The following is a 17,119-nucleotide window of genomic DNA, read 5'->3' as shown; positions in this document are numbered from 1 at the left end:
AAAAAAGAATGAAATCTTGCCATTTGCAATGACATGTACAGAGCCAGAGAGTATAATGCTAAGTGAAATAAGTCAGAGAAAGACAAATACCACACGATTTCACTGGTATATGGTATGTGAGAAACAAAACAAGCAAACAAAGGAAAAAGACAAATCCAGATACAGACTTAAAAAAAAAAAAAACCTCTCTTTTAAGATTTTATTTATTCATTTGAGAGACAGAATGAGAGAGAGAGAGAGAACACAAGAGGGAAGAAGGTCAGAAAGAGAAAGAGACTCCCCACTAAGCAGGGAGCCTGATGCAGGACTCAATTCCAGGACTCCAGGATCATGACCTGAACCAAAGGCAGCTGCCCAACCAACTGAGCCTCCCAGGAGCCCCAGATTCTTTTATTGTTTTTTTAAGATTTTATATATTTCCTTGGCAGAGAGAAAGTTAGAAAGCACAAGCAGGAGGAGTGGGAGAGGGAGAAGCAGAGAAGGGAACCAAGACTCTGAGATCACGACTTGAGCCAAAGGCAGCTGCTTAACCGACTAAGCCACCCAGGCTCCCCTAGACTCTCTTTTTTTTTTTTTTTTTAAGATTTTATTTATTTATTTGTCAGAGAGAGAGAGAGAGCACAGGCAGACAGAGTGGCAGGCAGAGGCAGAGGGAGAAGCAAGCTCATCGCTGAGCAAGGAGCCCGATGTGGGACTCCATCCCAGGCCAATGGGATCATGACCTGAGCCAAAGGCAGCTGCCTAACCAACTGAGCCACCCAGGTGTCCCTCCCCTAGACTCTTAACTATAGAGAACAAACTGACAGTTACCAGAGGGGAGGTGGCTGGGGGATGGGTAAAATAGTTGATGAGGATGAAGAGTGCACTTACCTAGAAGAGCAGAGTTAACATAGAGAAGAACTGAGTCACTAGATTATACATCTGAAACTAAGATAATAACTGTATGTTAACTATACAGGAATTAAAATTAAAAACTTAAAAAATAAAATTTTCTTTAAAAAGATTATATTTTTAATGCTAGTCCTTAACACCTGCTACAATTTAGTAATGCTGTTGCACTTACATTATCTTTATTTTTTAACATCTACTTTTTATTTTTGGAAAGTGACAGTATTTTCAATCATAGTGATGGAAAGTATCCTTTTTGAATACATTTAGGTTTAAAGAGATCAACAGTTTTTTGGAAGATGAAAAGAGGACAAAGAGTGGGAACTGACTAAGCAGAGCTGTGGTAATGACACCCCAAGAATGCCTGACAAGCATTCTCACTGGTAAGGTATCAGTAGATACGCATATCTCAAAGAGCCCCAGTGAGCTCAGAACTTAGGAGGCACCAAGGATCAGGGAAAGGGAACAGGGTACACTGTACTTGGATGAGTTCAGGACTACAGAAAGTCTGGTCAGTAAGCTTAACAAAAGGACAATACCCCAATCTACTTAACCTCCACCCAGGATTCTTGGAAGTCCTGAGACAACACCTAATGCCTCTACAAAAATGGGCTCAAAAAGTCTACAGATTTGGGGCACCTGGGTGTCCCATGGGTTAAAGCCTCTGCCTTCGGCTCAGGTCATGGTCCCAGGGTCCTGGGATTGAGCCCCGCATCAGGCTCTCTGCTCAGTGGGGAGCCTGCTTCCTCCTCCCCTGTCTCTCTCTCTCTGCCTGCCTGTCCCCCTACTTGAGATCTCTATCAAATAAATAAATAAAATCTTTGGGGGAAAAAGAAAAGGTCTACAGACTCAAATATTAGGTCCAGGAGAAGGCAAGTACTAATTTTTAGAGAATTAAATGAAAGTCTGTATTTTGAATGATCATAATTGGGAACAAATGTCCCAAATAAAAGAATTGAGAGGATTTTTCTTATACATCCTCACTGAATTCAGAGAGAACACTTCAGATACTGACATTTGGGAGTTCTCCATGGAATAAGCAAGCCTATTCACTCTACAGTCACCCCTAACTAGTTGAGAGGCCCCATTCATACAGAGCTGCCAAAAGTTTGTTATGATTTTTTTTTTTTTGGTAAGATCTTATTTACATACTTGTCACACAGACAGAGAGCACTTGCACGCGCAGGAGGAGCAGCAGGCAATGGGAAAGGGAGAAGCAGGCTCCCCACTGGGCAGTGAGCTCAGATGTGGGGTTCAATCACTGCAGGATCATGACCTGAGCCAAAGGCAGATGCTTAACAACTCAGCCACCCAGGCGCCCCAGTTATAGTCTTATTCTTAATACAGATGAGTAGCCAAGCCTTATTTTGGTTTCCGTGAAGTCTCCAACACGTAAGAGAGAAAGCAAGGAAACTCAGAGGAAACAGAGAGGACAGAGGACAGAAGATAAAAATTAAAATACCTCCTATAAAATAAATAAATACAGCACATCCATGAAACAACAACAACAACAAAAAAAGACGTGAAAGAACTCCTAGAAATTAAAAATAGCTGAAAAAAATTTTAAAAATTCAACAGAAAGTGGGAAAATAAAGTTAAGAAACAATACTGCAAATGGAAGATAAAGAAATAGGAAATAAAACCGAAAAATAATGAACAAACTCAAGCCAAGAGACCTAAACCTCCTGAATGGGAATTTCAGGGGAAAGAATGAGACCACTGAGGAAATGGAGAAAAGAAAGTAACCAACAATGAACAATTCTACCATTGAAGGGCACTGAGTCCTGAGACTAAATGGGCCCCCTACTTCCCAACTCAATGCAAGGAGGGAGGGGGAAAAAAAGACTCCTACCAAGGCATTTCAAAACCCAAGGGATGAAGAGATGATTCTAAATGTTTCAGAGAGAACAGGCCATATACATTGGAACAGGAAAGAGATCCATCTGCCTTCTGAAAAACAATACTGAAAAAAGTCTGAAGACTGACAAACAATAGCTTCAAAATTCTGAGCTGAATTCTGAGATTATCAACCTTGAATTTTATTCTCACTGAGCTATATTCCTAATCAAAAGTGAAGACAGTAAAACTTTTTAAGACACACAACAGCTCAGGAAACATATATTCTCAAGAAGCTCTTAGAGGAAATACTTTAACAAAGAAAAAACAAATCAAAATAAGGGTTGTAAGACATAGTGGACCCAACCTTGGAAAATCCCAAGTTCAATGGGCCTGGAGTACAACCTGCACAGACAGAACAATATGATGTAAGGCTGCAGGAGGGGAATGGTGTTGGTGGTTAAAAAAACACAGAATTAGGGACACCTGGGTGGCTCAGTGGGTTAGGCCTCTGCCTTTGGCTTAGGTCATGATCTCAGAGTCATGGGACTGAGCCCCACATCGGGCTCTCTGCTCAGTGGGGAGGCTGCTTCCCCTTCTCTCTCTCTGCCTACTTGTGATCGGTCAAATAAATAAATAAAATCTTTAAAAAAAAGAAAAACCACAGAATAAAACACCTGACAAGTGTGAGAATTTTAAAACAAAAAATAGGTAACATTATGAAAGAACTGCAGGAAAAATTGGGGCTAGGGATATTTAAAAAAGGAGAAAAAATTTGGCAATCATTAGCATCAGGAAAAATGAAAAACTGTAGAGAAAAGGAAATTATACTCTATTAACTTCATCTACATGAGCATAAAAATGTAAATGGACTACTGGTTTTTTAAAATTTTTTTTAAAGATTTTATTTCTTTATTTGACAAAGAGAGAGAGAGATCACACGTAGGCAGAGAGGCAGGCAGAGAGAGAGGGGGAAGCAGGTTCCCTGCTGAGTAGAGAGCCCGATGTGGGGCTTGATCCCAGGACCCTGAGACCAGACCTGGGCAGAAGGCAGAGGCTTAACCCACTGAGCCACCCAGGTGCCCCCTGATTTTTTTTTTTTTTTAAGATTTTATTTATTTGACACAGAGACAGGGAGATCACAAGTAGGCAGAGAGGCAGGCAGAGAGAGGGGGGGAAGCAGGCTCTATGCGGGGCTCGATCCCAGGACCCTGAAATCATAATCTGAGCTGAAGGCAGAGGCTGAACCCACTAAGCCACCCAGGTGCCCCCTGACTACCGATTTTAATAAAAGTTGTGAAAAAAACTTATCAAGGGGGTGGTTATGTGATAAAGCAAGTATAATAAAATGTTAATTGTTAACCTAGGTGGTGGGTACACAGGTGTTCACTATAAAATTCTTTCACTTTTCTGTATGTTGGAAGTTTTTCATATCCATGTGTGAGGAAGAGATTTAGAAAGTATTAAGAAAGAAGAGAAGTTAGACTAAGTGTGATGGTATACAGGGATAAAAAATGAAAATAAGAAAGTGGGTAGCCAGAGTAGACTATAAAAGTTGAGCATGCAAGAATAAATGAATCCCAACCTGCCCAGGCATTTACTTCCATTTAGCCCTTCTCTTCCTGAAGTCGAGAGACCAGTGCATTGCTTAAACCTGTCTCTACCTCAAGATAAAAGAGCCATGAAGAATGGAGATGGGTAGAAGTAACCCATTACCTTTGCTCAAAGTAGTCTGGGTACTGCCTGTATTTTAAAGAAACTTCCTCAGCCACAGACAGTAACTGCCTAGCTTTGGAGAGCAATCCAGAACATGAAACTTGTCCATGACAAAAACAGCTGAGTCAGAAACCGGTAACTGAGAGAAGGACTGACACTACAGCATACAGTTTTCTCCATGGGCACAAACTTTTTAGGGTAAGAGCCACCCACCATTTCAATTCTGACCGGTGGCATACAGACACATGAATGAATGCACTGGATCAGCCATTCCTTTTCAAAACAGCTGCAAATTCTGACAGTTCACAGAATTCTTTTGGGATAAAAGACAAATGACCAAAGCCGAGGTTTACTCATAGCAAGATGCACCAAGAGGTAGGTCTCAAATGGATATGCCTGGATATTGCTTCCACTGGTTCTCAAAAAGCTGGAACTTGGGGCATCTGGGTGGCTCAGTCAGTTAGGCATCTGCTCAGGTCATGATCCTGGGGTGCTGGGATGGAGCCCCACCTCTCAGCCGAGAGTCTGCTTCTCCCTCTCTCTCTACCCCTCCCCGTGCTTGTGCTGTCAAACTAAAAAAAAAAAGAAAAAAGAAAAGAAAAAAAAAGAAAAAAGAAATCTTAAAAAAAAAGCCAAAAAACCTGAAACTGCAGAACAGTGACTAACCTCCTTCACCTCATACTAATCATAATCATACTAATCATAATCATACTAATCATACTAATCATCACCTCGTACTAATCATAATGCCTGGTTAAAAATGATGACAATGCTGAGAAGGCTGAGAGCCCTGAATAAGAACCAGTTAAGAGGCCAGAGAAGCCCATAGCACACTCTCATGACCTACTACTACCACCTGGAGTTTTCTAACAGAATGGACAGGTGCACCACAAATCCTTTCTGCTTGCAGCAGTTCTAATTTAAAAAATAAGAGGCAGGACTGGACCAGACTCAAAGATCCAGGCATAGTCATAAGACAGTAATAATTTCTGGTCACTACAGAGATCTCCTGATTTATTTTTATTTTATTTTATTTATTTATCTGTCAGAGAAAGAGAGGGAGAGAGAGACGGCACGAGCAAGCACAGGCAGACAGAATGGCAGGCAGAGACAGAGGGAGAAGCAGGCTTCCTGTCAAGCTAGGAGCCCGATGTGGGACTCGATCCCAGGACACTGGGATCATATGACCTGAGCCAAAGGCAGCTGCTTAACCAACTGAGCCACCCAGGCAACCCGAGATCTCCTGATTTTTGACTGAGCCTTTTTTTCTCATCTCTCGAATGACACTATTTCTCATTGATGTTTTAAAATTTCTATTCAAACAGAAGTATGTGATGCTACAACTACTTTTAGGACATAAGTTATGAAAATTGTTAATTAAGAAGTAGTATCTTACTGGGACGCCTAGGTGGCTCATTCAGTTAAGTGTCTGACTTTATTTTGGATCGGGTAATGATCTCAAGGTTGTGAGACTAAGCCAGGAGACAGGGTCTGCCCAGGGCATGGAGTCTGAAATTCTGTCTCTCCCTCTCCCCTCACTCATGCCCATGTGCCCTCACTCAAATACATAAAATCTTTAAAAAAAAAAAAGGTAAAGTACTTGCAATAGCCTCACAATATGTATCTAACCCAAACTCAATCTGCAGATAAGTGAGATAGGAGTCACATTAATTCCTGTTCTTACTTAAAAAACAAAACAAGGCTAATTTTTTTATTTTCTTCTGCCCTGTGAGGCTGAAGAGAGTTGGAGCTACCACACAACCACACAGTTCTGAAAACCTTATGCTTGAAGGTATCTAAAACTAAAAAGTAGATATGGCACCCAACTAATTCTCTAGTTTGTGAATTTTTGTCATAATGGATAGTTCTTTGAAGACGGGTATAACAATGCAAAGCTTGGAACTTATACAGCTAACTTCAAGTTATTCCCTTATCTCAACGCTAGTTTTCTATTAAAAAAGGAGAAAGTGTAAAAAATAACCGTATTATGCACCTATATATTCCACTTTCTGCTACAGCACAAAGAATAAGCAAACAGAATTTACCTCATACCCTAGACAACCATGATCTACACTTAAGCAGATCAGAACAGAAGTACTGTAACCTGGAAAAGCTGTGCATGCAGAAAGAAATTCTACAGGTGGGCTCTGGGCATAGTTATTAAAATTTACAGTTACAAGAAAGCAGAAAGTTTCCTCAAATAATATTTTGTAATAATTAGCCACAAATTTTCCATTTTATATGAATCTTGCTCATAACTCAAACACCATTATCATCTAACAAATGATTTAAGAGGGCCCAGATAAATTTTAATGATTTTTGAGAAACAAAAAATTAGGGCCAATAATTTAACTTCCCTGAATTTAAAGACTGTCATTTTATATTAATTTTGCTAAACTGTCTTCAGCCCTCAAGTGTTTCCTAGTCTCATGTTTTGTATTTATCTATCATGTAAGGGAACTCTGAGCTCTAAATTAATCTCAGCTTTTGTGAATGGTCTAGAGAAGATGAAGAATAACCTGATTAACTGAATCACCATAAGTAGAAACAACCTCCACATCAAAGATGCATGATTTCAGGGCCTGGGGGTGGAAGAGAGGGCTTCTGATTAGTGTACATTTGTACTTATTAACCTCTAGAAAATAATGCAGCTTTTAGAAAGAATTTTTCTAATGTGGATTATGTTAAAATGTAAAAATGGAACAGGAAAAAAAATGTAAAAATGGAACAGGGAAAGAAACTGAAATTCGTTAGAAATTAACCAGTACAAAATTTTTTAAATTAAAACTTATCCTCAGGGGCGCCTGGGTGGCTCAGTGGGTTAAGCCGCTGACTTCGGCTCAGGTCGTGATCTCAGGGTCCTGGGATCGAGTCCCACATCGGGCTCTCTGCTCGGCGGGGAGCCTGCTTCCCTCTCTCTCTCTCTCTCTGCCAGCCTCTCTACCCACCTGTGATCTCTCTCTGTCAAATAAATAAATAAAATCTTTAAAAAAAAAATTATCCTCAGTATTTATCTGTATAAAGTCCTTATTTTTCCTTTTCATAAAATGCAACAAAGAATCAATTTTATTTTCAGTCATCTAATGCATTTATCTTCAAAAGATGAAACAGACACATGAACCTTTAATATGAATGGCAGGGAACTCACCAACTTTAATAGCTTGGTTTTCAGTAGAGAGTCTCTTTGAAAGGCAATTTACAATGCTGAAATCAGAACTAATCATTTTTGTCAGAACGTTTTTCAGGTTTTATAAGTCTTTATTAGTTTTAGTTTCCCTGGATGACAGAGTTCAGAGGCCAGACTTAAGCTAGACAGCACAGCCTACACCACAGGAGGCAATCAAATATATGAACTGATAAACTACTATCGTAAAAATAAATTTTAACCGTGGACGTCTTTCAAGCGGCAAGATTACCCTATCTTTAAACTACTGGACTGCAACAGCTCTTTTTCTCAACACGTGCCCTGAATACTCTACCGAGGAGGAAAACTAACCAGGTTTTAGGCATCACATCGTTTTTGCATTACTAAAGCTTGCAGGTTTTCAGCATTAGGTTTCTGTGCTAACCACGTCAGGGCCTAGAACATGAGACGGTTGCGCGTGATCAGTTGTTTTTTTTTTTTTTTAAACTCCAGCACAAGCCCCGCAAATGATAAATACGGAAAGCCCGATTCACATCCTACCAGCCCCTCCATCCACCCTTTACGAAGGAGGTTGTAATTCTGGCGGGACCTGGGGCGCAGTACTCCGATTCTGGAAGGACAGAGCGAGTGCGTGGGTGTGTATTAACACTGCAGGAGGAGGGCGGCAAGACGTGATCACAGAGTGGGAGGGAAGGATGATGCCTCTTCTGGGGCGGGAAGAGACTGTGAGAGGAGGCTGTTATGCATGACGGGGGCCAGCACGCGGGGAAGATGGTGGTGGCCGCAGGGCAGTGTTTGCGGGGGATTCCCTGTTCCGGGGCGGCGCTGGGGGCGGCCTGCGGTGAATGGTCCTGCAGCAACTAAAGAGGCGCGACACTGGACCCGGGAATTCCCGACGGAAAAGGAAAAAAGGGCGCCGAGAAATGGGGTTATTATGGGATGGCAGAGGGGGGCTCCCTAGGGAAAATTACGGGATCTATCTCACCCGCCAATTGCTGTACAGTCTCTTCACTCGCCGGTAATAAGCGTCTTTGTCCAGAGTCACAGCCATAGCCACAGCCGCCGCTCCTACTCGGGTTCCGAGAATCACGCGAGGTCCCGGATCCGCCACCCGCTCTCGGCCCCGGAATCCCGCACTCTCCCAGTGACCCGGAAGTATCGACCTCAAAGATGCCCTTTCCGCTTCCGGGTCCCGACAGCGCCTGGGGGATTTTTGTTTTGTTTTTTTAAACCTCTCTCGGGAGGTTAAGGGTTCAAAAGGAAGAAAGACAGTGGGGGAAATCAACAAAATGTGCAACACAAAAAGGGTCTAGATTTTCGCGGGGTTTTCTTGTCAACTTAGCAACAGCCGCACGCGAGGAGACGTCGTCACGTGACGCTCCGCCCACCCCCTACTCTCAGCCTTACTGCGGTTTCCAGGAGCTCGGATTTCAGGCCGAGGCGGCAGCTGGGCACTGTGAAGGAGGCGGGAGGCCTGCCTTGCCTGCCTTGCCTGCCCCGCCCCACACAAGCCGCCGCGCGCCGCTGCTACGGCCCCACCCACCGACAATTGAGAGGGTAGCGGAAAGAGCGGGATCTGACGTGGGATTGGAGTGGGAACTTCGGGTGCATTCCGCTTCTACATGGTAGGAAAGCAAAAGCTGCTGCTGCTCCAGGACTAGAAGGATTTGGTGGCGAGAACAGAACGAGCACTAACCAGGGAGAAAAAGTCCACAAAACTATTTGCCTCAGAAAGGGAAATAAAATGCCCAGGCTTCATCTGAGCGCTGGGATGGCAGGGGAGGAGTCTTAGGAAACAAATGGCTTGAAGGGCTTCACACAACCCAGTCTGCCCATCACTCCCTTCCCACCGCCCCCAGCCCCGGCCCCCGTCCAATTCTTGACACTGTTCCTTCCAGTTTCTCCCCTTGCCAAAGTTCATTAACTGATAACATTCTTATGGCTACCCCAAAGTACCGTTATTGCGGTTAATTCCAAACAAAATGTACATGGTTCCTTGAAGAAATTCTTCCTTCTCATTTCTTCCGAGAACTTGGGAGTTTGAATCTGGAACATTTGCGTCCTCTTAAACAATTCCCTTGCCTTTAGCAAGCTGGATCGACTACACTTATATATCCTTTAATGGGAGTACAGATGACTTGTCTGTCCTATCCAAGGTAACTGCATTTACAATAATGAGCTTTAGGAAAGTAGTATTGAAATTACCCATTATAAATTCAAAATTAACCTTTATATTGGGTTTTAGCAAATATAGAACAAGGGAAGAGTGGAAAAGGATTAACTTAAATTTATTAATGCCAAGGGGAAGGAAGGTAACAGTTCCTGACCCTCCAGCTGTATCCACAGTTCGGCCAGGAACAGGCTCTGCCAGAGGCTAGGGCCAGCGCTACATAGTCTGTGGTTAATGGAGGGGTTTAGGGAGGGGTGAGCACATCAGCTGCTCTAGTCTCCTTTCCTTCCCCAGAAATGAGGAAGTGGTCATGTATTATTTTAGGAGTTCCCCCTGCCCACCCAATCCTCTCAAATTTGGAAGCAATCAGGTACAAGTTTTTTTCTTCCTTTTCACCTCCTGGAGTCCTGGGTCTCCCCACATCTCCCCTGCCCCTCCCACTTTTCCATAGTCCAAGGGCCAGAGTAATTGAAAATACAGCAGCCACCCAAGCAATGGGGACCATGCTGGGGCTTCAGTCATCAGCATCTTCGCTTGAGTCTGAGTTGGCTGGCATCATAGGATCATCAATGAGTGAGAAGTCCCTTTCTGAGCTATCATAGCCCTGAGATAAATCATCATCATCATCTTCATCCTCATCGTCCTCGTCTTCCTCAGGTTGCAGTGGTGGCAACCTCAAGGCAGTACCAGAGGTGGTAGTGGCTGGTGAAGAAGGGTAGCCAGGGGCTCTCAGGCCTGGATGGTGATGGTGGTGATGGTGGGGGTGGGGGTGGTGGTGGTGGTGGTGATGAAGCATGGTGCTGGAGTCTACATGGGGGGATGATGCTGCACCACCCATCACAAACGGCATAAAAGGCAAAGATGCAGAAGTGGCACTGCTGTGACCCAGGGATGACACAGACTGCAGGCCACTACTGCTGTGTTGGAAGGTATTATGCAGAGACAGGGCCCCAGTGCCTCCGCCCTGCATCAGGGCCATCATCTTTGAAAGGTCTGGTCGCATTCTGCGGGCCCGCTTCTTGCTGCTGTCTGGTGCAATAGGCCCTGGCAAAACCCGGTTGAACACAGTTTCAGCATGGTGACCCTAGGAGGAAGGAGCAGAAGATAGTAAAAACAAAGAAAGGAAAAAAGCAAACTAGAAGACAATAGAATCCTAGCTTGCAAGTGCTTTTCCACTGAATATCTTTAGGATAAGCAAAGCAAGCATAGTCAACAGGAAGAGGAAATACTGGATTTTACTGCTGGAAACATTCCAGCTAAAGCTAAAATGGAGATTGATACTGACATTTATGTGAACCAGAGTTTTGCTTTTTTCCATGACTACATTGTACCTTTACTCCATCCAGCCATTTCACAGATGCTTACCTTTGTTAACAAGGAGATTGGGCAAGCCAGTGAATGAATCAGTATTTGCACAGTATACTTTACTGATGGCAGGTTGTTCACATGATCTTACCATATGAAGCACAACACAACTATATTGACATTTACAAAACTATTACAGCACAGCAGATTGTGGTAAACTAAAGACAAGTCAGGTTAAGACTTCTTTCTGGATGTCTAGAACAACAAAAAGATTGTGGGTAGCTCCTCACGAAACTTAAGTGTTTTTCACATTGATTAAAAAAAAATATATATATCTGTTGTTTTTAAGCTTCTAAATGTTCTGTCTGTAAATTTTTTTATTTTTATTTTTTAGAGAGAAAGAGAGAGAATTCAAGCGGGCAGGAAGGGACGGGGGGAGAGAGAGATAGAGAGAGAATCTCAAGGAGACCCCACACCCAGTGTGAGCCCAACACAGGGCTCAAACTCATGACTCTGAGATCAATACTTGAGCTAAAATCAAAAGTCAGGCATTAATTGGGCTGAGCCACCCACGCACCTCTGAATATTCTGGCTATAAATTTTGACTAAGTATACCGAAGCTGGAACTTATTACTGTAGTGCCTCTGCTTTGCTAGACCTAAGTATAATACTGGGTACCAAGGCATGAAACTCAGACATTTGGTAACCATGTCTCTGGATGCTATTTACCAATCTAAGCTTAATACCTGACATGTGAATATACCTTCTTGATTTGGAAAAAGAAACATCTCAAAACATTGTATTTGTACAGATTTTTAAACTATAACAATAACAGCACCTAAACTCCTGCAGGTACCAGTAATAATACACCATTAATTCTGTCTGCATTAAGAATTCCATACTGGGTGGGCGCCTGGGTGGCTCAGTGGGTTAAACCTCTGCCTTTAGCTCAGGTCGTGATCTCAGGGTCTTGGGATCGAGCCCCGCATCGGGCTCTCTGCTCAGCGGGGAGCCTGCTTCCTCCTCTCTCTCTGCCTGCCTCTCTGCCTACTTGTGATCTCTCTCTCTCTCTGTCAAATAAATAAATAAATCTTGGAAAAAAAATAAAATAAAAGAATTCCATACTGGGGTGCCTGGGTGGCACAGTCAGTTAAGTATCCAGCTCTTGGTTTAGGACCAGGTTGTGATCTCAGGATCGTGAGATCGAGCCCTCTAATGAGCGGTGGGCTCAAGAACAGAGTCTGCTTGAGATGCTTTCCCCCTCTATACCTCCCCCTGCTCCCACTCTCCCTCTCTCTCAAATAAGTCTTTAAAAAAAAATCCTATAATAGTCATATTATGATTCTGTGATGCCCTAGGATCTTTTCTTTCTTAGATTTATCAACAGACTATAAAAAAGTAGCAAAATACCTGAGGCAAAAACAGGTAATACTGGAAGAAAACCCTTTTTTATAGGCTCCTCTAGAATGTTAAATTCAAGACAGAGAAGATACCAGTCTTCCAGCCATCAGCCTTCCATATCAACCACTCTGCTTATTATACTCTTGGTCCCATGGAGGATATGAGGAAAAGTTAAAATATTCTTCTATGGTAACAATATTTATATGAAACCACCTCCACAATGTAAAAATAATAAGCCTCATAAATGCATCTCACAAATAACTATAATATGCAAAGTACCAATCTCAATTTGTTAAATGCACAAGATATATATTGTCTATTTGGAAATAAATTTTGTTAAAGACATACCATGTGGTTTTACATATATATATATATATATATATATGTATATATATATATATATATATACATGTGTAAAGATGAATATAAAAGGTCCAATGGTAGATAAGTGCAAATCATTTTTTTTTTTTTAAAAGATTTTATTTGACGGAGAGAGAACACAAGCAGGGGGAGTAGCAGACAGAGGGAGAGGGAGCAGAAGGCTCTGTACAAAGCAGGGAACCAAATGTGGGGATCGATCCCAGGATGCCATCCCAGGATGCATGACCCAAGCCAAAGGCAGACGCCCAACCATCTGAGCCACCCAGGTGCCCCATAAATGCTAATCATTTTAAATGACTGCTTACAAAACCCTGATTTAGTATGTTTAAAAAAGGCAACTATTGACCAAAGTAAGGCAAACATAACAAAGAGAAACTTTTATAGTCAGATTCTGGTGCAAAGGATTATGGGTACCTTGTCTACCAAATGGCCTATAACTGGGATAAAAGCCTAAGTACAGTTGAAAATAATGGAATAACCAAAGTTATTATTATAAACTATAAAACATGTTTCCCTGTCCTTTTTCCGTTACTGGTGTTATTATCAGTGATTCTCAACTTTCCCCACGTTGGGAAACGCTAGGACTATGACTAGTCCTTGTTATGTCCCACATCACTTCTAAAATGTACAGCATCATAAAACTTTTAAGAGATTATCTGCTCCTATACCTTCAGCTTTTCAAGATGTACAAACTGAGAAATTTAAAGGATCTGCCAAAAATCCCTTAGCCAGTCAGAGAAGGCCTTGACTGTTCCAACACTTCTTACTAATTTTATGTTTTAATATGCTTAAAGTGCTAAAGTTACTTTTTAGAAGTTTATGCTCTTTTATATATGATGATGCCAAGAACTGTAAAAACACCAGTAAGAAATGACTCTAGTTTCCTGACTGGTGGACTGACGTATATTTTTGCATACACTGGTCCAAAGGTAAGTAACAGAACACAAAATTAGTTCTCCAGTCACATCTAATGTGGGAACAGAGCAGTAATGCCTCAGTCTCACTCACCTTTTTCCCATTCCTAGAGTTAGCTGTCTGTACTGGTTCCATTCCCAAACAGTTCAATTCTGCCTTATTATTTTTTTTACATCTCTGCCACTTCTGTTTTCTGCGATCCTCCATATACTGAAATAGAAAAGTATTAGTTATCCTAAAGGAAAAAAAATCTCCCTGGAGTAATTATTAAGGTACTAATATTTAGTTTGACAACAAATGCTTATTGCATGGATAAATAAAGGATTAGTCCTACTGGAAAACTGCCATTAGCAGACCTCTCCCCCCCAAAATTAGGTGGTTATATAATAGTTCAATAATAAATATCTACCTAGTATTTAGTTTAATAAGTGCTTTAACATTATTTTATTTTGATCCTCATACAACTCTGTGAGTTAGGAAGACTGAGTATTATAGTATTTGACAGACGCAGAAAAAAATGACATACTATGGCATGCTTCTGCCCTCACGCAGCTTAAATACCAAGGGAATGACTTTAAAATCTTGCTGGATGGAACTGCCACTCACCGCTAGAAATCGGGGATCGACAGCGAACTCTGGATGACCCTGTAACCACATCTCCAGTTCAGCCCGGCGAGGGGCATCCTCACCCACCAGCAAAGTACCATCCACCTTATTGATGACAGGGATCCGGGTCTCCAGGTCCACATCAAGGTGATTAGGCTCTTCCATGCACTCCACCTCCAGCTGCAAACCCAGAATCCACCCCCATGAGCACATACTCTTTTGTGGGGCAAGGAGGGAGGGGGAGCAGAGCCAATGGTAGCCATAAAGTAATTCTAGTATCTTCTAGTCCCTTAATCCCAACTGCCTTCATCAATTAGTGAGAATAAAAAACCTAATCATGTTAAAGACTCTCTCCCACTCACCTCAACTAGCTTCTTTCTGTTTCCCTTCTTCTTATGAAACAGAGGATGTCCATCTCCCATTACTCCATTAGCCATCAACTTGTGCTTCTGGAATGTTAACTTCAATCCTTCCTCCTAAGAAGACAACCCACCCACCCAAGATGTCATATGGCACATGTTTTTAAAGTAAATATTAAGCTTTGGGGATCTTAGGGTAAGGGTCATCCTCTGGCTCAATGATGAGAAAGAAGGCCATCTGACTTAAGGGTAGAAATTAAAAATGTATCTAAACTTATATACTTTTTCCACAGAAAGATTTTGTTTTTTGACCTAGTGCTCCTCAGGTAGACAGACATTAGGGAAGAATTTATCTCAACAACACCCCATACCTGGTGTCTCATTATTAGCATGGCAACTCATCACAGGGGCAAAATCCTGATAATTCCTATCACATACTAGTTTAAGAAATTTTTCTTGGGGGTGACTGGGTGGCTCAGTTAAAAGTCTAAAGGTCCAACTCTTGATCTCAGATTAGTTCTTCATCTCAGGGTTGTGAGATCAAGTCCCATTTTTGGGCTCCACGCAGGGTGTGGAGCCTACAAGAAAGAAAGAAAGAAAAAGAAAGGAAGGAAGGAAAGAAAATTTTCTTGTTGAGTACTTAAGGACCAGCTAATAGGGTTTCAATGTGGAAGATGATCAGGAAAAATAAATGAAATTTCCCATTATTAAATAATAATACTAATTTAACTTCACTAAGAATAAAATTATTAACTTTGTAAGGTCCATAATACCTAGGTGTCATTTTTAACAGCTTTCCCACAATTTGATTTCAATCTTTAAAACTAGGTTTCTAGGATCTAGAAACAAGCCACCGAAAAGAAGTTTTGTATCAATTAAATTTTTCAAAAATATGGGTTCTTTTAATCTAGTCCTTAGGAAATACAAGATCCATTCCTTTACTGCAATGACTTTTCTTCAAAGGAGCTTTGTGAACTCTAATTTTTCTCCCCTCTCCTTTCTATTTTTGCTTACTTACTTTATTAAGTTTATTTATTTAATTTTAAGTCACCTCTACACAAACAGGGGGTTCAAACTTAAAACCCCAAGATCAAGAGTTGCATGCTCTGGGGTGCCTGGCTGGCTCAATGGGTTAAGCCTCTGCCTTCAGCTCAGGTCATGATCCCAGGATCCTGGGATGGAGCCCCACATCAAGCTCTCTGCTCGGCGGGGAGCCTGCTTCCTACCGCCCCACCCCCCCGCCTGCCTCTCTGCCTAATTGGGATCTGTGTCAAATAAATAAAATCTTCAAAAAAAGAGTGCATGCTCAACTGACTAAGCCAGCTAGGCACCCCAACTCCCTTTTCATTTTTAAAGTTAACTAACCAAACAAGTTTAATATCCCCTTAGTGAAGCAGTCTGCAAAACTCCAGTCTCCTTCCCCATTTCCCAGTGCCTAAATGCTGAGCTTACATCTTTAATCTGAACTGTAAACTCCTTTTCATCCATGCCTCTGCGAAGTTTTGTGAACTGAGCTGCTGCTGTGGTGACTGCGGACACTTCCTCCTCTGCCATGGAAGCTGCGCTGCTACTTCGTGGTGTGGGAACTGGAGAGTCACCATATTCTCCTGGAGTCAATGAGGGACTATCTAGCAAGTGGTTGCTTGGCCCCAAAATTCCTCCTGTTACCATTTCCTGGCTCCGGCGGCTAGAAGGCCACTTCCCTGAGAGTACAGCCTGGCAGACGAGGTCAATACGGTTTATAAGCACACGATCCTAAGTGGGTAGAAAAGAAATCAATACTGGTTTTAGGGCCTGGGTACCAGCTATGTGATTCTGTGACAAACAACAGCACCATCATTAGCAGGATGGGTAAAAATCACAAGGCAGAAGGAGGGAAGTAATAGTATCAGATCCCTAAGTCAAACAAGGAAGAGTTTCATGAAAAAAACGTGCTGCACTAAATATAATTAAGGAAAACCAGAACAATCTGTCTCCTGTTCCTGGTTTTTGTTACAGTATATTGCCAGACTATATGTCCAGGAACAAGGCTGTTACCTTGGGCCACTCAGAAGCTCTTTGTCTTTCTTGTAGCAGCAGCAGCTCAGGGGTCATTTGTTCTCCATCTTCATTTGGGAATCCATCTTGGGACATAGTGAGAGACAGAAGACTCTCTTCATCATAGAGCTTTGAGCGGGACCGGTCAGCAGCTAGAGACCATACAGAATGTGAGCAAAGGCGGAAGAATAAAGTTATTATGTGGACTTTAAATAAAGGCCCAAAGAATAACAGATCTATTTTGGTGTTCTATCAAATCGAAATCCAAATCTCTCCCACAGGATGCATTTAGAAAACAAGGGAAAGAGCTGGGTGAGGGGGGTGGGAGGGTGGGAAATAGGGAAAAGGGCCAGTAGCCTG

The 17,119-nt window shown here is 42.1% G+C and overlaps 2 protein-coding genes and 1 non-coding gene across 8 annotated transcripts in view; all 3 read right to left on the bottom strand.

The window, feature by feature from the left end:
* The window catches only part of SUPT16H (SPT16 homolog, facilitates chromatin remodeling subunit), a 40,084-nt gene extending 31,322 nt beyond the window's left edge, over positions 1-8,762 (bottom strand). Inside the window, exon 1 of the mRNA XM_004758576.3 lies at positions 8,571-8,762. Within this exon, the coding sequence (XP_004758633.1) occupies positions 8,571-8,636 (66 nt within the window). The 5' untranslated portion in view covers positions 8,637-8,762. The remainder of the gene's footprint in view (positions 1-8,570) is intronic.
* Positions 8,763-9,857: 1,095 nt separating this feature from the next.
* The window catches only part of CHD8 (chromodomain helicase DNA binding protein 8), a 62,285-nt gene continuing 55,023 nt past the window's right edge, over positions 9,858-17,119 (bottom strand). For 5 of the 6 annotated variants that reach the window (XM_013059458.2, XM_004758570.3, XM_013059464.2 and 2 more), the window contains exons 33-38: positions 16,760-16,911; positions 16,175-16,477; positions 14,726-14,839; positions 14,364-14,543; positions 13,851-13,967; positions 9,858-10,839 (exon numbers count right to left, since the gene is read on the bottom strand). In XM_013059458.2, the coding sequence (XP_012914912.2) occupies positions 10,270-10,839; positions 13,851-13,967; positions 14,364-14,543; positions 14,726-14,839; positions 16,175-16,477; positions 16,760-16,911 (1,436 nt within the window). In that variant the 3' untranslated portion in view covers positions 9,858-10,269. The remainder of the gene's footprint in view (positions 10,840-13,850; positions 13,968-14,363; positions 14,544-14,725; positions 14,840-16,174; positions 16,478-16,759; positions 16,912-17,119) is intronic. The other variant, XM_013059462.2, reaches the window with a different exon arrangement.
* On the bottom strand, positions 15,040-15,132 carry LOC123388258. Its single transcript, XR_006602813.1, has one exon. It is a non-coding gene; the product is annotated as a small nucleolar RNA U6-53/MBII-28 (small nucleolar RNA).

The sequence above is a fragment of the Mustela putorius genome, unplaced genomic scaffold (assembly GCF_011764305.1).
Source record: "Mustela putorius furo isolate JIRA1106 unplaced genomic scaffold, ASM1176430v1.1 tig00003896_pilon_pilon_pilon, whole genome shotgun sequence".
Taxonomy (NCBI): Eukaryota; Metazoa; Chordata; class Mammalia; order Carnivora; family Mustelidae; genus Mustela; species Mustela putorius.
Note: the sequence above shows the minus strand (reverse complement) of the source record. Positions and strands in the feature narration are given on the sequence as shown.